This window comes from Theropithecus gelada, chromosome 3 (genome assembly GCF_003255815.1).
Source record: "Theropithecus gelada isolate Dixy chromosome 3, Tgel_1.0, whole genome shotgun sequence".
Classification (NCBI taxonomy): Eukaryota; Metazoa; Chordata; class Mammalia; order Primates; family Cercopithecidae; genus Theropithecus; species Theropithecus gelada.
The window spans coordinates 125,690,720-125,715,740 of record NC_037670.1 but is presented as its reverse complement, the minus strand read 5'-3'; the positions used below and the strand labels follow the sequence as shown (position 1 = coordinate 125,715,740).

At 37.4% G+C, this 25,021-nt stretch overlaps 1 protein-coding gene across 2 annotated transcripts in view; it reads right to left on the bottom strand.

The window, feature by feature from the left end:
* Positions 1–25,021, bottom strand: part of MAGI2 (membrane associated guanylate kinase, WW and PDZ domain containing 2) — a 1,480,053-nt gene that overhangs the window by 508,547 nt on the left and 946,485 nt on the right. For both annotated transcript variants that reach the window (XM_025379587.1, XM_025379588.1), the window contains exon 4: positions 3,727–3,942. In XM_025379587.1, coding sequence (XP_025235372.1) covers positions 3,727–3,942 — 216 coding nt within the window. The remainder of the gene's footprint in view (positions 1–3,726; positions 3,943–25,021) is intronic.

Below are 25,021 nucleotides of genomic sequence, written 5' to 3'. Positions count from 1 at the left end.
TGGGAGAAAGAAAACTGCAGTTTAAGTATAATCTCTAGTTCAAAGGAGAAAAGATGAAAAAAATAGGTATTAGATATAAACCGAGGAATCACAACTTTACTTGATTAAAGTTTTGGTTAAGTATATATGAAGCCAAATATTGGTAGATTTGATGCTTATATATGCACAGAATTTTAAAAACTAGGAATTTTTTATACCCACAGAGGGATGTAAGTTCATTGTACATGAGTTCAAGAAATAAAAGCAATATGAAGTTTTTGGTAACTAGAAATTTACAATACCACTTTGAAAGATATACAGGTAAAATAGTGGTTATATTTCTATATATCACTAAGAAATATATTTATGCTTGTATTTTGTTATATAAGACTCAGGATAGCATGGCAGCCAGACATACGGGTTGTGGACCAAAATTTCCTATATATGAACTCCAGTTACTAGCCAAAGTATCTCAGTTTCCTAATCTGTAAAGTAGTACCTAGTTAATGGAAGAGTTAAGATAGTTAAATGAACTAATACCTATAATGAGGTGAGGCTGCTCCTAACACATGGTAAGCATTCAAAAGAAGGGAACTATTTCATTACTTATTACTATTATCAAAATTCCTTTGTAATGGAACAATATTACCTCAATATGCTTTTATATTCTCCAAATGTACCTTATTGATTATAATATTTATGCTCTGAATTGAAGTCTGATAAATTACTACTATAGTTAGTTGATATAGGACAGTATTAACTAAAATTTAAGTGACATGTTTTTCTCTCTCTTTTTTTGTTTGTTTGAGATGAGGTCTCACTTTGTTGCCCAGGCTGAAGTGCAGTGGCACCATCATGGCTCACTGCAACCTTGACCTCCTTGGGCTCAGGCGATTCTCCCACCTCAGCCTCCCAAGAACCTGGGACTACAGGTGTGTGCCACCATGCTTGGCTAATTTGTGTGTGTGTGTGTGTTTTGCAGAGATGGGGTTTCGCCATGTTGCCCAGGCTGGTCTCAAACTACTATGAAATTGATCCACCTGCCTCGACCTCCCAAAGTGCTGGAATTATAGGCACGAGCCTCCACCCCTGGCCAGGAACATGTTTCTCAGTCTTCTTTGAAATCTCCTGTATCTGCTGAATGTGAAGAATGTGAAGAACATGAAAGCAGGGCAGAGACACTGTGCCAAAAAAAAAAAAACAAAAAAAAACCAGTGTGATGAGGTTCAAAAGGTGAAGAGTTGGAAAATGTGTATCAGAGGAGGTCAAAGAAATTCCTAAAGTCTCTACTCAATAAACATAAAGAAAAACAAAGATATTTCAAAGACCAGGATTGTCAAAGGACTTCTAATAATGGATGATGGACCATATTTTGGTTTAAGACTGTTCCGCTCATTTTTGAACAGTGGGTGAAGGGCTGCCTGATTTGTATATCTCTCGTCTCCCCATAACAGGAAAGAAAAGCATAGTATAAGGGCCACTTGTCCAGCAGGCTTATTTACAGAGCCACTGTTGGCAGCATCCATTGACTGTCTTGAAAACCTAGAGTTGGCTAACAGTTCTTCTCTACTATCATCATGCTGAGGAATCCAGAGACAGTCATATGGCTAGGGTTGATCAAGAAGAGTTCAGTTTTATCCAGTTTCTCTGGGGGTGATGAAGACCTCTTAACCATAAAAGCACATCATCTTTATGCTTAAGGTACGAATAGAAGGAAATTTTGCTTTCTAGATTCAGTAAGCCCCATAATTAAACAAGTTTCTGGTTTAAAAGTCTGTGGATCAAGAATGTTTCATTTTATTTGCCCTACACAGATAAGAAATGAAATAGGGATCAGTGATCCTGGTTTAGCAGGAATATACTTTTTACACTTTTAACCACAAGATGTTAAACAGTAAGAAATTTTGCAAATGTTATCTGACCCCAGCCTCTGCTTCTTTTTTGGTTACTGCTTCAACCCAGCTGAGTTGTTCGACTTCTCACATCAAAGATCAGCTAAGAAAACTATGTACTATCGATTTAATTCAAATGTAATTACATAATTAAAAGCAAATATTTTGACACAGATACTTCAGAATCAAAAAAGAGGAAGGTATCTAATTGGTTGAAAATTGCCACATCATTTCATAGGAGACTAGTTACATTACTTATAGTGATTTTTAGCATTTGTATCTAGAAATCAATGATGCTAGAGTCAGTGGATATATTTTAACTCACATATATTAATGGAGGAGGTTGCCCTCCTCTGAGTAATCAAGATAAAAGCACCTTAGGTTTTCTACCATGATTAGCACAGATTCAATTTTTGATCTCCTTATGTTCATATTATGTTCAATGAAGAACACTTTTATATGCATTTTGAAAAAGGAAGATAAAAAGTAAGCTTATGAAGTTTTTCCTTGATAAAAGTAACAGCATGAAAATTCAAATACTGTATTAGTAGAGAAACAGTACAATAAACATGAAAATATAGACATCAAAGTGGTACTAAGAAATATCTTAAGAATAGTATGTATGAAAGGTACACATGCTAACAGTTTTTTAAAAGCTTTAAACATGGACTTTAGATTTTTTCAATGCCCACTGCTATGCTACCATTAAAAAATTAAAAATAAAATGAAATTTTGGTAACTTACTCCAACAGGCTACCAAAATGCCATAGTTTTGTTGTTGTTTCGGTAATATTTATGAATAATTTTATTTTAAAAACTATTTCTGATGCTCTATTAATAAGAATGAGAAAAATGCAAATCCATACTTTGCACAAGCACATTTTATATTTGTGTCTAATTCTTTTGAGACAGAGTCTTGCTCTGTTGTCCAGGCTGGAGTACAGTGGCATGATCTGGGCTCACCACAAGCTCCGCCTCCCAGATTCACGCCATTCTCCTGCCTCAGCCTCCCGAGTAGCTGGGATTAGAGGCGCCCGCCACCACGCCTGGCTAATATTTTTGTGTTTTTAGTAGAGACAGGATTTCACCGTGTTAGCGAGGATGGTCTCGATCTCCTGACTTTGTGATCCGCCCACCTTGGCCTCCCAAAGTGCTGGGATTACAGGCATGAGCCACTGCGCCTGGCCTATTTGTGTCTAATTCTTTACATATGTGGTATAATGATCATAAATCAAAGGCACGGCTATTATTTTCCTTGTTCAAGGGTAGTGGCTTCAAATTGTTAATGTATAAAGATATATTCTTCATGTTTCCAGATCAGGTGGTAAGGAAAAAGAAACAAATATATGGGCATCCTGTAGTTGTAGCGATTTTGAAAATTGTATTCATTGAAGTTGTAAACTAAATCACATGACATAACCTCTACTGACAGAACTGCAAGCATAGCAAGATTTCTAAGAATAGATTTTCTCTAATATTAACAAAGACCTCAAAACTTTACACAACCATATATAAGACTCGTAATATCTTACAGAGGTTTCAATCATTCACTATATTGCTACTAATATTATATAATTGAAATAAAAAATTAAAGTAGTTGGAAGAATACGACAAAAATTTTTTTGGTATATTCTTTCAACTCCTTTAATTCCATGTCCATTCCATTTGATATCATAATCTTCTCTCTTTGAAGATAATTATAATAATTTACATGTGAACACATAGATGTAAGAAATACATATGTGTGTGTATATATATATCTTACTATGTATCTATATATATATCTATGTGTACATATATATCTTAGATCTAAAACAGTAGATTTATGAACCCATAAAAAATGTAAATGACTAACCTGGTGTTACTACTACTCCATTTCCATTGACCACAGGCCTCTCTTCCTCTTCCTCCTCGGGAGGCTCTATACTGGCTTTCTCCATGTTGCTCACTGATTTATTCCTCTTCCTTTTTCCTTCAGCACTTGGAGTGGCTCCTGGAAGTATCTGGTCTGTTACATTTAACAATAATGGTGCTGGTTCTGCTGGAGGCTTTGGGGTACCGTAGTAATTGTCTGCAAACAATACCAAAACATTCTTGGAGTTAAATATTTCTTCTGTGTACATAATTTGTGAAGAATGGAAATTATATTAATCATATTAACACATATTTATCCTATTTTATATGTACATACATAGACACATACATATATATATGGTTTTCTATCTATGTGTCTCTCTATATACATATTTGTTCCTTCTGTTGTATTGGACTTTAATGCTTAGACATATAGATCAATCTTCATTCTCATCTTTGTGCCAAACCAAAATATAGTCTTATGTGTTATTCCCAAGTGGTACGTAATTTTAAAATTATCCAAATTTTTATAACCAGACTTGATTATAATCTTTAAAAAAATAAGTATGTTAAGAGTACAGGTAATTTTTTTTGTAGTGGGGGCATCTCACACTATTCTGGAAAGGCAAAGCATGTTCTGCTATTCTGTAGCTTTCAAAGGATTATGGCTATTTCCTTGATGTGCACAGCATCCTGCCTAGAGCTGTATCCCTGTGCCAGTCTAGTGGTTCCCATGGCTGCTAACAGTGGGCCTGCTGCTCTATTCACTCTTCAGATTACCACAGCTTTTTTTTTTTGCCCACAGCTCCATTACCTGAGATACGGAATCATCTGTTTCACCCATCCATCTGCAGCACTTTTTTGAAAAGAGAATCATTCTTATTTATTCCCACATTAAAACCTAGCATATAATAATCATGGAATAAATGTTTATTAAGTGACCATCTTTATTATTTCATTTTATTGAGACAGAGTCTCGCTCTGTTGCCCAGACTGGAGGGCAATGGTGCAATCTTGGCTCACTGATACCTTCCGCCTCTTAGATTTGAGCAATTCTCACGCCTCAGCCTCCCGAGTAGCTCAGACTACAGGCATGTACCACCATGTCTGGCTGATTTTTGTATTTTTAGTAGAGATGGGGTTTTGCCATTTCGCCCAGGCTGATCTCAAACTCCTGACCTCAAGTGATCCACTTCCTCGGACACCCAAAGTGCTGGGATTACAGGCATGAGCCACTGCACCCAGCTGTGAACATCTTTGTATGTTCAAGGTAAAACACTTTATTTAAAATATCCCAAAATTTTGATTGGTAAAGAACAGAGGTAGTGTTTTTTTGAAATCAATCTTACAGCACCAACTTCGAACCTATATCAGTGTTTTCAGTTAATTGAGTAATTTATGCACTTATTTGCTCATTCATTCATTAAAATCTTTATTGGTACTAAGTTATGCACGCAGGCACTCCAGTATGTTTGAGAGAAAAAAGATGAATAGAATAGAATCCTTGTCTTCCAAGATGCTCAACAGTCTAGTAAGGGAGACCAAATCTGATGTCAAACAGAAAAGCATTATAACAGGAAATAGGAGTAAGCACTGCAGTGGAGGAGATATACATAAGGAAGGAAGCACACCTCACTGCAAAGGCCACTAAACACATGTGGGAAAAAGGTGTGCTGTGAAAGGAACAACCGTTAACCAGAAGACATAGAATTTAGGCTTGGCTTTTCTATATAACTAAAAGCAAGTTACTTAACCTCTGTAAGGCTCAATTTCTTCATCTGTAAGTGGGGAAGAGCAATAATTGTTCTAATCACCTGTGTTCTGGGCTGCAAAAAACCACAACCTACTCAAGTTAAATGTGAGACAGATGTGCTATATAAGATGGCTAGTTGCGGGATATGTTCGTCTGTTCTCTCGCTGCTATACAGAATTGCCGGAAACTGGATAATTTAGAAAGAAAAGAGGTTTAATTGACTCACATTTTCAGATGGCTGGGGAGGCCTCAGGAAACGTACAATCATGGCAAAAGGAGAAGCAAACCCCTTCTTCACAAGGCAGCAGGAGGGGCAATGAACACAGGAGGAACTACCAAATACTTATAAAACTATCAGATCTCATGAGAACTCACTCACTATCGTGAGAACAGGATGGGGGAAACTGCCCCCATGATTCAATTACCTCCACCTGGTCTCTCTCTTGACATGTGGGGATTATGGGGATTACAATTCAAGATGAGATTTTTGGTGGGACACAGCCAAGCCATGTCAAGAAGAAAGGCCAACAAACCATGAGAAAAAATAGCAGAAACAAAGGTGTCTACTCCAGACACTTATGTTGCCTTTGATAGCCCTGAAATCTCCAGATGGTTCTACCGCCAAAGGGACAACGCACAGTGCAAACTGCCTCCATGAGAATGGGCTCCAAACTGTCCTCAGCTGCTCTGATTTGCTCATTTCTAGGGAAAATCCCAGGCAGGATCATCTCATTGGCTGAGCCTCCATCACATGAGAGCACCTGGGCTGCCAAGGAAATGGAAGAGATGTGCACTCTCCTTTGATTTCAGTAGAGGGACTGGGAGGTAAAACTGTACTGAGAGGTGAAGCGGGCTGTGCTTCTGGGATGGGTGGGGACTTAAATAACTTTTCTGTCTAACTAAAGGACTGTAAATGCACCAATCAGCACTCTGTGTCTAGTTGAAGGTTTGTAAATGCACCAATCAGCACTCTGTAAAAACGGACCAATCAGCACTCTGTAAAATGGACCAATCAGTACTCTGTAAAACGGACCAATCAGCTCTCTGTAAAATGAACCAATCAGCAGGATGGGGGGTGGGGGGCGGCAAACAAGGGAATAAAAGTGGGCCAACGGAGCCAGCAGTTGCAAGCTGGTCGGGTGCCTGAAAGCTTTGTTTTTTCGCCTTTTGCAGTAAATCTTGCTGCTGCTCACTCTTTGGGTCTGCATTACCTTTATGAACTATAACACTCACTGGGAGGGTCCCTGGCTTCATTCTTGAAGTCAGTAAGACCAAGAACCCCACCAGAAGGAACCAATTCTGGAACTACCATCCACCCATTTTATCTTGGGGGCTCTCCAGGTAGAAAGGGCCTCCCCCGGGTAGAAAGGGCCTCGGAATGCTGGCAGGTAGAAATGACAAATCTCCACTCCATTTGCCCTCTCACTGGGTTGTTGTGAAGATGAAGTAAGAATGTATGAGAAAGCGCTTTATAAAAAAACTAAAAATTGCAGTGGTTTTAACGGCAGTGTAAACTTCATGCTGGCATAAAGTGAGCAAATATTCTGAAGGCTAGCTGTGCCAATAATGCCATTGCTCATCACTATAGATACTCACAGTAAGAGAATAATGCAAGAAAAAAAATTAGGTTGTAAAGTGGTTCTTACCCACATACTATAGGTATACAAATTTTCTTTTACAGTCTGCAAAGTGGATAATATACACTTTGCTAAATGTTACTATCTAATTTGATTTAGAGCATTTAAAATGAATCAGACCTCTATATGTACCAGACAAATTCTGAGCAAACAAAAATGAAGAGTTGCTCCCTAGAATCAATGAACTTTTATATTTCAGCATTCCTAAAGGCTAGCACAGCTTTAGTTGTGTTGCTATGTTGCTATGCTTTCTATAGGATCTCAACACATACTACTTAAAAGCATAATGTAAAACTAACCTATGCATACTCAATAAATGATACATGATTTTAAAGTAGTATTCTAATATCTTTAATACCTTTAATATATAGTACTAAGAAAAATGGTTCACACTTCAGTGGTTTTCTTTTCTCCTATTTGTCTTGTCAATTTTAAATTTCCCTGAAGTAAAAAAGCCTTTTATTAATTAGACATAAATGATTTTATGTGATTTGATTTAGCACAGGCTAAAATCAAATACTAAATAACAGATCCTGCTAAATTTATATTACTAATTACACCTATTGGTATATGATGTGACTAGAAATTATACAGCAATATTCTATTTCTATAAGTGTATTTATGAAATTACATCAGATTAAATTTTATTTGTAAAAATATGAAGCATTAGTTAAGACATTAAGATTATTGGCAATACTAGCAATATAAAGGAAACACATAAATAATCCATACTCTTACTACACTTGACAAATACAATTCATAGAGAATAAGCTACCCTAAGCCAACATTTTTATCTCATTGAATAATAACTAGGAAACCAGAAATACCTAGACCAATGGCTGAAGAATTAGCCAAGCAGTCAGGCAGCTACCTCATTGAACTGACTCCCTGATATAAATGCATTCAAATAAATGTATCAAGGATAAAATGTGTCTTTTAGGTAACATACCAGTATGTTTTCAGAAAAAAATAAATATCCTTACTGTTTCAAAATACAATTAGGAAAAATTGTTCCCTTAAAGATGAAGTGCTTATATGCATACTGCCTGGATGTAGAAAATCTAAAATTAAAACAGACAAACAAAACCTCCACAAACCCACAACAGTATGGTGTAATGCATAAATCCTAGTGAGATAAACCTGACTTTGAATCCTGTGTCCTCTAATCTCACTACCTCTTTACATCCCTAAATCAATTCAGTTAAAGTGGGAATGTGGGGCTATAAGATGACCACAGTCACAAAAGCAACTATAACTATTACTCCTGCTAGTATGTGCATGTAGATATGTGCGTGTAGTCCCACCTACTCAGGAGGCTGAGACAGGAGAATCACTTGAACCTGGGAGGCGGAGGGTGCAGTCAGCCGAAATCGCGCCACTGCACTACAGCCTGGCAACAGGGCAAGACACCATCTCAAAAAAGAAAAAAGAAAAGAAACGTTTTCCAAAAATTTGAATAAAGAGAATAGCCCATTGTCAATAATTTATTTTATAATAAAAACATTTAATAAATTCCCATTTACACAGGACACTCATACAATGTATTGCAAAGGGAGAGGGACTAAAACAGATTACGAACTAAACCTGCCAGGCAAAGTCCTTGCAAAACCTAATCCCTTACCCATTTTAAGGCAGACCTGTCCCTAGGTCATCTGAAAGCAATGAGAATAGCTTTCTAAGTAACTTTTCATGTACTGTACTTGAAACCATCATGGAATTATTCTTCTGCTTTCTCTGTAGTCAACTGACCTTTGCATAAAATTTGTATTTTAAGTTTCTAAAGTGATGATTTTACCTTTCTTCTGGTTCCTCCCAGATTTTTTCACATTGATTTAGTGGTAAGGTTAACGGGGAAAACAGGAATACGGAACAATTTCAACGAATTTTAAACTGTTTCCTTTTTTGTACCCCCAGTCTTCAGTGAATGGTAATAGACACCAAAATATTATTTTCTGAGATGCATCATATTCTTTACGCTTTTAAATCCCAGTATTATGACAAGAAATAGGAAAGACACTAAAAACCAATTTTAGGTATGAGGAAATGTAAAAATGCAAGTAGCAGATACTTTGAAACATTTTCATTTACTTCTAACACCGTTTATCTTTAAACAAGACCAGTTTTCATGATGGAAACATATCATTTGTTATTTAATTTATTTGGCTTTTAAAGTTGTAGATTCAGATGCTTACTCTGTTGTTTCAGTCCTTTTGGTGTATAATAATATGTGTAGGTTTTATATCAAATAACCATAGATCCTTCCACGTGGCTCCCAAGTGGAGATGGGTTTTACGAAGGTAATAAATATACTTGTTTTCAAGATACCACACAGATTAAGGTCATGACTTCTATTCCTCCCAAATATTCTCAAATCCTTTTTTCCCATTTTGGTAAATGGAAAGAATGAATTTTGGATAGCGGTTCAGTAAAAGAGAGATGATTGCTTGCAGGACCCATGGGGCATGCAAATAGCACAGCTCATCAATGGGATTCCCAGAGAGCTTGAGGATATGTCTTCGTGTTGGAAACAATATGTGGCAAACTTGAAATGGTTGAGAATCATATTTGTTTTTACAGTTTTATAAATGAAGCAAATAGTTTGATGCTTGGCCTCCTTAATAGCACCGCAAAAATTGACTCTGACATTAAACAGAGAAAAGATTTAGAGTTCCAACTGATCATAATTATGTTAGAAAACTTGCCAGATTGTATGTAAACAATCATTTTATACACATCAGAGATTTAGAGGTATATTAATATAAATAGATAAATCATCAAAGGATCCCAAATTCAAGCTTTAAGACATGTTTAACATATTAAACAAGAGATAGTAATGAGTTAAAACTATTACCAAAAATCATTCTAACTTGTGTCACCCATGGCAAAAGAATCACAGTCATATGGCTATAGTTAGTAAATTAGAAATTTTGTAAATATAAAGTGAAGTGAGTAAATATAACCCAGAAAATATTCTACTTTTCTAAATTTGGATTTTCTACCAGAAAATAAGACAGAAATTCTTATTGCAGAATTCTTTTGTCAACCAATTTTTGAAATTCTTTTTGTAAGCATCTCTGATGCTTACACTTGGTTCTGAAAAAAACAAAAATGTATCATTTCCTCATCATGTCAAATGTAGTTAGCAGCTTGAAACCAAGATGCAGAAACTCCCTGACCTCGAAAGATAATGTCTTTTTCTTTTGTGGTGAAAAAGTGTTACTCTTACATGTGTCAGAAATAAGTATAAGTATTGATGACAAAATAAGCATTTTATACTGAACAGTAAATTGCTGAATTTTTAGAAATTCAGTGTTTAAATGACTTTCAGAAAGTCCACAACTGTACAAAAAGTGGGAATGTTTCTTTTTTTTCATACATGGAATTGAATTATTCTTAACAAGTCCCACCTAAGAATTTCAAATTTGTTGTAAATTAAATTAATGCTGGTTTCACAATGTAATCTCCAGTGACATACATCTTGAATTTACTGTATTATTCACCAGTGCTCTCCAGAAAGTCATGCAGATAGTTCAATTTGACTAACATTTCCTGACACTTGTTTGCAAGTCCTCAGAGGTCATTCTGACTGAATATTCATTTATTCACGTTAGCTAATGTAGACAGGCACAGGATAAATCTTTGCTAAATGTATGTCCACAGACTGGCTAGGGAAGGTGGTTTGCTCATGGAAAGGAAATTGGACACTCTTTCTTTCACTGACTCTTCTCTTCAGGTGTTATCAGAGTAGCTCAGAACATTTCCCACCTGCACCAGATAGCAGACGGAAAGAAATTATAAAGAAGTCACATATGATTTGTTGATGTCAAATATACACCTGCTTCCAAAAGAAGACATCTGAACATTTACAACTATAACATAAACTTTAAATTCACGAGTATATCCCATTTAAACAATGTATTAAATCTCTTAGAATAGCGCTATCTAGTAAAAATGGAATGCAAGCCACAAATATGAGCCACATATATGTAATTTAATCTTTTTGTTTTTCATTTTCTTTTCCTTGCTAAAGGAGATGGGGATTTTTATTTATTTATTTATTTATTTATTTTTATTTATTTATTTTCAGGGACATGGTCCCACTATGTTGCCCAGGCTGGTCTCAAACTCCTAGCTTCAAGCCATCCTCCTACCTTTGGTCTCCCAAAGCACTGAGTTTACAGGCATGAGCCACCACACCTGACCAATCATCTTAAAATTTTCTAGGTAGCCACATTAAAAAAAAATGTGAAAGTAATTTTAATATTTTTCTTTACCCAATATATCCAAAATATTGTAATTTTAATACATAATCAATAAAAAGTTACTGTGATATTTTATTATTTTAATACTACGTCTTCAATTTCCAGTGTACAGTTTACATTTACAGCACACCTTAATTGGGACAAGCCCCATTTCACATATTTTATAGCCATATGTTACTAGCAGCTACTATACTGGACAGCATAGCCTTAGATAATCCCTTTCATCAAATACCATTTTAAATTACTGTATTGTCACCTGAGTAACTCATTTTTCTCACAAACAATAAGCTAAACATCTCTGTTGTAAATAACTGAGAAAACTGAGTAAACACCAAAACATAATAACAACTGTAGGTGACAATGTGTCAATGATATTTCTCTTGTTTGATTGCTTTAGTCCATTGAGTACCTGTAAAATGTTATTAAGCATCTAACAGATGTTCATGTCTTAGCAACACTCTCTCATTCTGCTTCCTAATCATCTATTTTATCACTTTATCTTAACTTGAAATACTCGTTTTTAACTTTATTATTAAGATATAGGATAGAAGGTGAAAAAAAATAATGACTGTTTGAGGTAAATAAGCATGGACTTGTGTGAGGACCCTGTTCTTGTGTTCAGGGATAGGACTGAAGCGCCCTCTTTATAATAATTAGTCATAACTCACTAATGACTAATTAGAGGGATTGTTGACTCATGGCAGTAGTGTGGGAACAGACAATATTCCTAGTCATCCTTTCCTCTCTTGTATTTTCCCTGTAACTCCCTCTCACTTTGATGCCCCATGGTGTTCAGTACCCAGTGCCTCATGCTTCTCTTTTCATTAGGCTCCTACTTTCACACCTCATGCTCATAACAATTCCAATTTTCTTTTCTTCTGGACACATGATATGTGTCCCATTTCCAATTTCCTTTCAGTCTTGCCAAATGACTGGATTACTACTCTGATAAACTAAACTAAGATGTCAAGGATTAAAATCGGCTTAAGAGGCTCCATATGATACCTGCATTTTAATTAGAGTTAAAACTCTAATCCAAAAGGTTAATCTTAAAATTTGGGAAATAACTAGTCAACCACTGGAAGAACTTATTTTTCAGAAGAGCCTTTGGTGCTCCTCAAATCACAGTAGAGGTGTTATCCTTGGTAGTCAGGACTCCTGGCAGGGTAGATATGATGACCCTGCTCCTTCAGGGAACTCAAGCAAAATGCAGATGCAAAGATATTTGGAAAACAGTACTGAATAAAAAATAACTTTAGTATAATTCCAGCTAGTGACAAACTTATAAGTCTACCTTTTGGAATGGAAACCTTTTGCAATTGTATTATTAATGTAATTATTAAGTTGTTTTTTTTTTTTTTGGAGACAGAGTCTCACTCCGTCACCAGGCTGGAGTACAGCGGCATGATCTTGGCTCACTGCAATCTCTACCTCCCAGGTTCAAGTTATTCTCCTGCCTCAGCCTCCCAAGTAACTGGGGCTACAAGGTGCACACCTCCACGTCCAGCTAATTTTTGTGTATTTAGTAGAGACGGGGTTTCACTATGTTGGCCAGCATGGTCTTGATCTCTTGACCTTGTGATCCCCCCACTTTGGCCTCCCAAAGTGCTGGGATTACAGGCGTGAACCACCGCGCCCGACCTTGTTTAAGATTTTTAAGTGTCTAGTGAGCTCAATGCTTAAGAGACAATCCCTTCATGGCTCAGTAAATAAGAAAATGAAAGTGAAATTTTGACAAATTTGTAGATTGGCATTTGTACAAAGCTCAACAGATTCTTGTGATAGTCATCTTAATTAAATTTTTTCTTCAAAAATTGATAAAGAAAACGGAACCTTTCAAAGACAACATGATTTTTCTCACACAACATTTATAGCTTGTCGTATAACTTCCTTCTCCCAATGTGCTATCAATTGTGATACTATAAAATTACTAAGAAATTAGGAGACCTCTACAACTATTTTTGGTCACTGTCTTGTAAATACAATACCCAGGAAAATTTCTCATTAATCTTAATCTGATTGTTGGTTAATGATTAAAGAAATTTGCCAAATACCAAATCTCTAACCCTCAGTTGCTAATAAGTCAGAAAAACAATAAAAAAGAAATTTCATTTCTCCTTGAAGAGTTTGGTTACTAGATTTTCCCCAGCTGTCTTGACACGGTAAGAGCTCTGACACAGAGTCACTGGATCTGGGTTCTAAACAGGGTTCTACCACTAACCTCCTAAATGACTGGGAACTGGGCAGCAAACTCCCCTCAACCTCAGATTCCTCACTGTGAAAATACAGAATTAGGACATATCTCTAAAATACTCCTCACCTCCAAAATTCTGTAACAAAAAATTTAAAGGATGCAAGGACAACAGGTTTTATTTCTTTTTCATCATATTAGAAAGCCCTGAATTGATAATGAATAGAGAATAACAATAAACTAAAGCCAACAGTTTCACTTACTTGAGAACCTGGATGCATTTGCTTTCATGACATAAATGTGGAAAACTGTCATTTGACTGTATCTTTATATGTCTTTGCACAGTCCCTTCTGGGAAAGTGGTTGTGGTTGCAGAGTGTTTCTATTTTTATTCCAAGCCTTTCATTTGCATCCATCCCTGTTGGTGAATTAGAGAGTCCCTAAGTATATCTCCCATAGGATGTAGACTATGATTACTTTGTGGAAGGTCATATATAAAGCACTTCGACTTTCTATTTTAGTCTATGTGATACTTTAAAATTGACTGACTTTTTTGGAGTTGACATTTTCATTGTAATCACCTTGTGATCTGTGGGACACAAACATAAAGCCTACATGTTAGATTATAGTTAACGTTAGCAGCAATTTAGATGTAAGTAGTACTAATGCATAAGTCAGAAAAACAACGAACAAACCAAAGAGCTTAAGAAGGTTTTCTTTAGCTTTTTGGTATATAACCCTAGGCTTTGACTGCATGATGCTAGCATGTCTTACTTAACCTGGATTTTCTTTTACCTCTGAATCAATATGCAAAGAAAACTCTGTCTGAACTATCGGCATTTTATATTTAAAACTCTGGAAATCAACTACTAATTCTTTAAAGGTGTATATTTTACTGAGGTATGCCTCTTCTACTCATCACATTTTTACATTATAACTTGGCCTTTCATACCACCCTTCAAATTATATAGCAAATTATGAAGTGTCACAAATAAGAGTTTATTTGGAAAACCTGTTGAATTACTGAGAAATGAGCAAAGTAGGGAAATAAATGTGTGGGTCAAAAAGACCAGAAAATAAATAGGGAGAAGAAAAGAAAAGTAAGGACAAGGAGGCATTGGAGAAAGATGAGGAAAATAGATGATGAAGAGGAGAACACGAAAGAGGAAGAAGAGAAGTGTCATGTGCAATTTCATGAAGTTGTAAGGTTCCAGTGTAATCTCTGAGGTGACATTTTGGCCCAAAGCCACACACATAAGGTCATCTGTGATGACCTGGTATCTGAGAAGATACTAGAGCTGCACTATCCAATATGGCAGCCATTTGTTACATCTAGCTGTTGAGGACTTGAAATGTGGCTAATTTGAGTTGAGATGTGCTGTCAATATAAATTGTACACTAGCTCTTAGTACCACAAAAGAAGTAAAATATATTAGTAATCATTTTTACATTGATTATTTGTCAAAATGGTAATATCTTCCATCTCACTTCCTGGGCTAGTTCTTCTGAAAAAAAGTAAGACTCAACAAGTAGTCAACTACTAGTAAGTAATGACGTCCATAACTCATAAGAGTGAGTGAAGGTGAGGAGTCGTCAACTCAAGGATCCAGGACAATAGACACTTGATAGGCGAGAAATTCAGTCAGAAAGAGTATTAAGGGCCACAAGGGGGGTTGAGCTGCTTATTGGCTAACCAAGCCAATGGCAGCTGAGTGATGTGCAGAGGGGAAGGTTATCATACATCTAATCATCTTGTCATTCATGGAGCAAGCATTTACTGATAGCCTATTATTTGCCAGACACACGTTAACTCAAGGAACAGTGGTGAACGAAATAAGCACAGTTCTCTTTGAAGCTTACCTTCTACTGAGGGAGATAAATATTAATAGAAAAATCACAGAAATACAAAATTATAAACTCTGACAAGAGCTGAAAAGGTCAAGTGGTGGTGTTTTGAGAACTCCAAGAAGAGTTCAAGTTAGCCTTTTTAAGAAAAAAATAGAGAGCTGGGCACGGTGGCTCACGCCTATAATCCCAGCACTTTGGGAGGCCAAGGTGGGCGGATCACGAGGTCAGGAGATCGAGACCATCCTGGCTAACATGGTGAAACCCCGTCTCTACTACAAATACAAAAAAATTAGCTTGGTATGGTAGCGGGCGCCTGTAGTCCCAGCTACTTGGGAGGCTGAGGCAGGAGAATGACATGGACCTGGGAGGCAGAGGTTGCAGTGAGCCAAGATCGTGCCATTGCACTCCAGCCTGGGTGACAGAACGACACTTTGTCTCAAAAAAAGAAAAAAGAAAAAAATTGGAATTGATTGAATACCCAGTCTTTTTCCCTTAATCTGTGCCAAAATATTTATAGATCAATATAGATCTTTAGGAAATGCATGTTGTTTAACCATAAGAAATAAAATTGCTCCACTGTTCTTAAACTTGTCCTTAGTACTTTTCTAAAAGCCAAATGGCTAAACTATATGGAAATGTATTTATGTGTATGTGTGTTTATATGTGTGCTCCCAAATAAATCAAGTTGCTTGCCAAATCGAAAATTAGCAACATTTCTGCTAATTAGCCAGAAAGCTCTTCTTCTCTCAGTTTAACCCAAGACATAGTCTCTACTGAAAATACCTCTAACATTCACAAATCCAAGAGCTGTGCAGTCTGAAATCAAAAGTTTTGTTTTTTATAACAGAAATCTAATTGAAGGTAGAAGTGATAGCAGGTTTAACTTGATATGGTCCTTTGTTTCTAGACTGATGACCAGTGTAGTCTGGTCATTTCCTGCTTCTGATAGTAGGGGGAGCAAGTAGAGTTGGTGAAGCGGAGACTTCTCCATAGCACTGATGTCTAAAGAGAAATTAGAAAAAAAATGAGTAAAATGAAGTAAAGGCTTAAGAGGTGCAGAGAGGGAAAAGCAGTCCAGGCAGAGGGAGCACATTTGCAAAGCCTTGAATCTGGAGAAATAATAGTAGCTTGGAAGAACCAATAGAAAACACTCAGGCTAGAGATAATATGGAGCCTAATAGGCCTTGTTAAAGATTTGGGTCACTGTCCAAGAAATAAAAGGAAGCCTATGGGTTTTTAAAGGCATTCAGGTTTGTTTTTAAAATAGATGTCAGGTTGCAGGATGTAAGAGAGATTGGAGGCAGCAAGAGTGAAAGTCTTGAGGTCAATGAGGGATATTTACAGGGGTAAAGATGGTATCTTTGAAACCGCCTTTGTAAAAATTATAACTGAAGAAATCATGACAATGAAAGAGATCTGTCCTAACTGACTCCATCTTGCTTTTAACATCCAAATTGCTTTTGTTCATATCTGGGTGCAGGCTGAACTAACTTTAGGAGGAACTTATAGTTTAACTTTGAAACAAAGATGAAAACAGCCGTTTCCCAAAACAAACCCCCCTTTTGGCTGGTTATTAGACTGTCTTTGCAGGACTAACAAATTAGCCACAAAATTAACAATTATGGTTTAAGAGTCACTGTTTTAAAACCTGAGATCAGTGCTTGAGATATTTTGCAGACCCTGCATTTCAAGGCATCAGCTGACACCACCTAGATCGATAACCTGGCTCATCCAGTCCTGTCCCCACCCCGCCCCCGCCCACCCCACTCAGGAACTGACTCAGAGCAAGAGGATAGCTTCAACTCTCTATCATTTATCTTCCAGCTGACCAATCAGCACTCCCTACTTTCTGACCCTCTACTCACCAAACTATTCTTAAAAACCCTGGTCCCAGATTTTCAGGGAGACTGATTTGAGTAATAATAAAACTCTGGCCTCCCATATAGCTGGCTCTGTGTGAATTCAACTCTTTATTGTGATTCCCCTGTCTTGATAAATTGGCTTTGTCTGAGGCCCGGGCCAGGAGAACCTGTTGGGTGGTTATAGCTTGGGCTAGTGGAAGGTGATGGAATGGAGACAAAGATGGTACCAATTAGGTTCCAAAGGAGAAAAACAGAAAACAGAGTAATGGTTAGGAAGGAACTATTATGAGCAGCTTGTGCTTGAGGTCTTTTTCTTGATGATCTCCCCTTATCTCATTTGGAAATAAGCAATCTTGGACAGATCTAAATTTGCTCCTAATACTCAGGATTTCTTTTAAAAAAAAAATTCAATAGGATTTTGGGGAATAGGTGGTGTTTGGTTACATGGATAAGATCTTTAGCGGTAATTTCTGAGATTTTGGTGCACTCAGCACCTGAGCAGTGTTCACTGTACCCAATGTGTAGTATTTTATTCCTTGCTCTTCTTTCATGCTTCCCCACGTCCTCAGTCCTTTATCATTCTTGTGCCTTTATGTCCTCATAGCTTAGCTCCCACTTATAAGTGAGAACATACAATGTTTAGTTTTCCATTCCTGAGTTATTTCACTTAAAATAATGGTCTCCAACTCCATCCAGGTTGCTGGGAATGCCATTATTTCATTCCTTTTTATGGCTGAATAGTATCCCACTATACATACACACACACACACACACACACCACATTTTCTTTATCCACTCATTAATTAATGGACATTTGAGCTGGTTCCATAGTTTTGTAATTGCAAATTGTGCTGCTATAAACGTGTGTGCAAGTGTCTTTTTCATATAATGACTTCTTTTCCTCTGGGTAGATACCCAGTAGTGGGATTGCTGGATAGAATGATAGATCTACTTTTAGTTCTTTAAGATATCTCCACACTGTTTTCCATAGAGGTTGTACTAGTTTACATTCCCACCAGCAGTGTAAAAGCATTCCATTTGCACCACGTCCATGCCAACATCTCTTCGTTTTCAATTTTTTAAATTATGGCCCTTCTTGCAGGAATAAGATGATATCACATTGGGGATTTGATTTGCATTTTTCTGATAATTAGTGATGTTGAGCCTTTTTTCATGTTTCTTGGCTATTTGTATATCTTTTTGTAAGAACTGTTTATTCATATTCTTAGCCCACTTTTTGATGGGATTATTTGGTTTCTTTTCTTGCTGATGTGTTCCTTGTAGTTCCTTGTACATTCGGAATATTAGTCCTTTGTCAGATGTATAGTTTGCAAGGATTTTCTACCATTCTGTGAATTGTCTGTTTACTCTGCTGATTATTTATTTTGCTGTGTAGAAGCTTTTTAGTTTAATTAAGTGCCATCTATTTACGTTTGTTTCTGTTGTATTTGCTTTTGAGTTCTTGGTCATGAAGTCTTTGCCTAAGTCAATGTCTAGAAGGGTTTTTCCGATGTTATCTACTAGAATTTTTATAGTTTCAGGTCTTAGATTTAAGTCTTTCTTCTATCTTGAGTTGATTTTTGTATAAGGTGAGAGATGAGGATCCTGCACGAATCTTGCCAATTATCTCACCACTATTTGTTGAATGGGATGCCCTTTCTCCACTGTACATTTTCATTTGCTTTGTCGAAGGTCAGTTGCCTGTAAGTTTGTGGCTTTGTTTCTGCGTTCTCTATTCTGTTCCATTGGTCCATGTGGCTATTTTTATGCCAGCACCATATTTTTATGCTGTTTTGGTGACTATAGTCTTATAGTATAGTTTGAGGTTGGGTAATGTGATGCCTCCAAATTTGTATTTTTTGCGTAGTCTCACTTTGGCTACATGGGCTCTTTTTTGGTTCCACGTGAATTTTAGGATTGTCTTTTCTAGTTCTGTGAAGAATGGTGGTGGTATTTTGATGGGAATTGCATTGAATGTAAAGATTGCTTTTGGCAGTATTGTCATTTTCACAATATTGATTCTACCCATCAATGAGCATGAGATGTGTTTCCATTCATTTGTGTTGTCTATGAGTGATTTCAGCAGTGTTTTGTAGTTTTCCTTGTAGAGATCTTTCACCTCCTTGGTTAGAGATATTCCTAAGTTGTTGTTGTTACTATTATTATTTTGGTTATTGTTCCAGCTATTGTAAAAGGAGTTGACTTCTTGGTTTGATTCTCACCTTGGTTGCTATTCGTGTATAGCAATGCTACTGATTTGTGTATGTTGATTTTATATCTTGAAACTTTACTGAATTCATTTATCAGATCTAGGAGCTTTTTGGATGAGTCTTTAGGGTTTTCTAGGTATTCGATCATATCATTGGCAAACAGCAGCAGTTTGACTTGCTCTTTGCTGGTTTGGATGTCCTTTATTTCTTTCTCTTGTTGAATTGAAAAAAAAAAAAAAACCAATATATTCAGGCAACAACTAGCACAATGAATAGAATTAGTACCTCACATTTCAATACTAACATTGAATGTAAGTGGCCTAAATGCACTAGTTAAAAGATACAACAGAACACGACAAGAATGCTGAGGCTAAGACTTCCAGTACTATCTTGAATAGAAGTGGCTAGCCAGTACTGTGTTAAAAGAAGTGGCGAAAGTGGACATCCTTGTTGTGTTCCAGTTCTCAGGGGGAATGCTTTCAACTTGCTCCATTCAGAATAATGTTGGCTGTGGATTTATCATAGATGGCTTTTATTACAAGGTATGTCCCTTCTATGTCAATTTTGATGAATGTTTTAATCGTAAAGGGATGCTGAATTTTGTCAAATGCTTTTTGTGCATCCATTGAGATGATTTTTGTAACTTTTGGTTTTAATTCTGTTTATGTGGTGTATCACATTTATTGATTTATGTTAAAACATCCTTGCATCCCTGGGATGAAACCCACTTGATCTTGGTGGATTATCTTTTGGATAGGCTGTTGGATTCAGTTCACTAGTATTTTGATGACAATTTTTGTATCTCTATTCATCAGGGATATTGGTCTGTAGCTTTTTTTTTTTTTAATTTGTGTTCTTTCAGACATTTTGATGTAGGCATTTAATGCTCTGAACTTTTCTCTAAGTACTACTTTTGCTGTATTCCAGAGTTATTCACAGGTTGTATCACTATTATCGTTCATTTCAAAGAATTTTTAAATTTCCATCTTGAATCAATGTTGACCCAGTAATCATTCAGGAGCAGGTTAATTTCCTCGTATTTGCATAATTTTGAGGGTTCTTTTTGGAGTTGAATTACAATTTTATTCCACTCTGATCTGAGACAGTACCTGATATAATTTCAATTTTCTTAAATTTACTGAGAGTTGTTTAGTGGCCTGTCATATAGTCTGTCTTGGAGATTCTTCCATGTGCTGATGAAGAGAGTGCATATTCTGCAGTTGTTGGGTAGAATGTTCTGTAAATATCTGTTATATCCATTTGTTCTATGGTATAGTTTAAGTCCACTATTTCTTTTTGATTTTCTGTCTTTGTGACCTGTCTAATGCTGTCAGTGGAGTATTGAAGTCCCTGACTATTAATGTGTCTATCTCATTTCTTAGGTCTAGTAGTAATTGTTTTGTAAATTTGGGAGCTCCAGTGTTAAGCACATATATATTTAGGATTGTGATATTTTCCTAAATATCACAGGATATTTGTGTGACTAGTCCTTTTATCATTATATAATGTTTCTTTTTGTCTTTTTTAACTGCTGTTGCTTTAAAGTCTATTTTAGCTGATGTAAGAATAGCTACTCCTAGAGGCCAGGCACAGTGGCTCACGCCTGTAATCCCAGCACTTTGGGAGGCTGAGGCGGGTGGATTCCCTGAGATCAGGAGTTCGAGACAATCTTGGCCAACAAGGTGAAACCCCATCTCTACTGAAAAAAAAAATACAAAAATTAGCCGGGCATGGTGGCAGGTGCCTGTAGTCCCAGCTACTCGGGAGGCTGAGGCAGGAAACGACTTGAATCTGGGAGGCGTAGCTTGCAGTGAGTTGAAATCACGCCACTACACTCCAGCCTGGCAACAGAGCGAGACTCTGTCTCAAAAAAAAAAAAAAAAAAAAAAAGAATAGCTACTCCTACTTGCTTTTGGTGTCCATTTGCATGGAATATATTTTTCCACCCCTTTACCTTAAGTTGTATGAGTCCTTATGTGTTAGGCAAGTCTCTTGAAGACAGAAGATACTTGGTTGGTGAATTCTTATCCATTCTGCCACTCTATATCTTTTAAGTGGAGCATTTAGGCCACCTACATTCAATGTTAGTATTGAGATGTGAGGTACAGTTCTATTCATCACACTAGTTATTGCCTGTATATCTTTTTTTTTTCATTCTGTTATTGTTTTATAGGCCCTGTATGATTTAAACTTTAACAAGGTTCTGCTTTGGTATATTTTGAGGTTTGTTTCAAGATTTAGAGAACTCCTTTCAGCAATTCTTGTAGTGCTAGCTTGGAAGTAGCGAATTCTCTCTGCATTTATTTGTCTGATAAAAGACGTCATCTTTCCTTCATTTGTGAAGCTTAGTTTCACTGGATTCAAAATGCTTGGCTAATTGTTTTGTTTAAGGAGTCTAAAGATAAGACCCCAATCCCTTCCAGCTTATAGAGTTTCTGCTGAGAAATCTCCTTTTAATCTGATAGGTTTTCCTTTATAGGTTACCTAACGCTTTTGCCTCACAGATCTTCAGATTCTTTCCTTCATCTTGATTTTGGATAACCTGATGAGTATGTGCCTAGGTGACGATCTTTTTGCGATGATTTTCCTGGGTGTTCTTTGAACTTCTTATATTTGTATATCTAGATCTGTAGCAAGGCCAGGGAAGTTTTCCTTGATTATTTCCTCAAATATGGTTTCTAAACATTTAGGTTTCTCTTCTTGCTTGGGAACGCCACTTATTCTTAGGTTTGATCATTTAACATAATCCCAAATTTCTTAGAGGCTTTGTTCATTTTTAAAATTATTTTTTCTTTGCCTTTGTCAGATTGGGTTAATTCAAAACCCTTGTCTTCAAGCTCTGAAGTTCTTTCTTCTACTTGTTTGTTTCTATTGTTGCAACTTTTCAGTGTATTTTGCATTTCTCTAAGTGTGTCTTTCATTTCCACAAGTTGTGATTGTTTTTTATTTGTGCTATTTCTCTGGAGATTTTTTCATCCATGACCTACATTATTTTAAAAATTTCTTTACATTGCTTTTCACCTTTCTCTGGTGCCTCCTTAACTGACCTCCTGAATTCTTTTTCTGGCAATTCAGACATTTCTTCTTGGTTTGGACCCATTGCTACTGAGCTAGTGTGACCTTTTGAGAATGTTAAAGAACTCTCATATTACCAGAATTGTTTTTCTGGTTCCTTTTAATTTGGGTAGACCATGTCAGAGGAAAGATCTGGGGCTCAAGAGTTGCTGTTCAGATTCTTTTATCCAATAGGGTACTCCCTTGATATGGTGCTCTCCCCCTTCCCCTAGGGATGGGGCTTCTTGAAAGCCAGGCTGCAGTGATTGTTATTGCTCTTTTGGGTCTAGCCACCCAGCGGAGCTACTAGGCTCCAGGTTGGTACTGGGGAAGGTCTCTCAGTCATGGATATTAGCACCTGCTCTGGCAGAGGTAGCAGGAGTGTGAAGTGGACTGTGAGGGTCCTTAGTTGTTATTTTGTTTACTGCACTGGTTTTCTTGAATGCTGATTGTGCTGGCAGTGAAGGTTTCACGTGGGCAGACTCAGGGCTTTGGGTTAGCCAGGATGTTACTGGTGGTGGAATTAGCTGCTGTTTTCTCCTTTCTTGGAGCAGGGTTATTCTTTTATGAGTTGTTGTAAATGCTTGAGTTGGTTGGCCTCCAGCCAGGAGGTGGCGCTTTCAAGAGCGCATCAGCTGTGATCATATAGGGGGATACAAGCGCGCCCTCAGGTTGCCTGGATAAGTATTCGGGTTTCTCAGGCAATGGGCAGGGCCACAGAGCTCCCAAAATTTATGTCTTTTGTCTCTGGCTACTAGGGTGGGTAGAGAAAGACCAACAGGTGGGGGCAGGGTTAGGCATGTCTGAGCTCAGACTGTCCTGACTGTCCTTGGATGGGGCTTGCTGTGGCCACTGTGGGGGATGGGTGATGGTTCTCAGGCCAATGGAGTTATGTTCCCAGTGGGATTATGGCTGCCTCTGTTGCATAACACAGGTAGCCAGAGAAGTGGGAGAAAGCTGGCATTGACAGGCCTTCATCCAGCCCCACTGTGCCCCACCAACAGCACCAAGTTTATATCCAGGGAGCCAGTGAGCAGGGCTGACATCTTGCCCCTGGTGACAAGCCTCAGGACTGAGAAACCAAGCAGGGCTTTCAGGCCCTGCCCCTCACCACCTGCCATGACTTCTGTGTGTGTATCTGCACTCCTCGTTTGCCACCCCAACCAGATTCTGCCCAGGAAAATTTGTGCTTGGTCAAAATTACTACAAAGTTCAGCTGAAAGTTTCCTTCTCTCTGTGGTCTTTCCCCAATTCCACTGGCAGCCCTTCCTAAGGAACCCTGTGAGATAAAGTCAGAAATGGCTTCCCTGGGCTTCCGTAGGGGCCAGGAGTGCCTACAGGACTCTCCCTGCTGCTTATTCTACTTTTGTATGTCATTTGGCTCTCTAAATTCATTTCAACACCAAGTAAGGTTACGTCCTTCTCCTGTGATCTGGATTTTCAGGTTCCCCAGTGAGGATATGTGTTTGGAGGCAGACTTTTCCCCTCTCACACTCTGGGCACTCACAGTTTTTCAGCCGTCTCAGAGTGTGCAGTGGCAAGCCACTTTTTTCAAAGGGTCTGTGAATTCTTTCGGTTTTCCTAGTATGTTCCTGCAGTAGTTCTTGGAGCAGAAGTTCATGATGTAAGTCTCCACATGCTGTTCTGTCTGTCCAAGGGGCTGCAAGTCAGTCCTGACTCCTATCCGCCGTTTATTTCCTTCCTTGATACTCAGGATTTCTTCATGAGACGCTATCGGCTGGCATTTCCAGGCTGCAGTAAGGATTTTTTTTTCTTTTTTCTTTTAGTTTAAACATCAGCATTCTGTAAGTCTTATTTTTTTGAAAGAATTACCCTTTTAAAAAGTCGTAATAGATATCAGGCACTGATTGGTAGGCCTACAGCAGTTTAAATCTCTTGTTAGACCCCTTCTATTTTACTGTAATTATTTATTTGATGTCTGCAAAGCCCTAAATTTTGGCTCCTCAAAAGGAGCCATTTATCATTAAGCTTTGTTTTCCCAGCCTCTAGAACAACATTGGCATATGGTCAATACTGAATAAACGATTAGTAAATGAATTCTTACACAGAAGAGACACTCACATCCTGTAAAGAAAGATGCAGCCCTGGTGGTATTTCTTGACTTTCATAATGACAAAGAGATTTGGGAAAAACTACACATTAGAGCTTAAGTTTTCAAAGTATAGGCCCCAGAGCAACAGCAGCAGTGTCACCTGGGAGCCTATGAGAAATGCACATTCTCAGGCCCCACTCTGCACTTATTAATCAGGAGCTCCGGGCATAGGTCACTCTAGGTCATTAGAATGCCCATTACTATCTAAGAACCACTGTCTTTGAAGATTGCTTTAATGAAAGACCAATTAAATGAGGCTTATTTTAAAAGTCAGGCCAGTAAAAGAAGGATTCAAGTATTTTATGATCTTCTATCACTTCTATCATTCTTTCCTTCAAATAATCTTTATAAAAAGATTCAGGACAA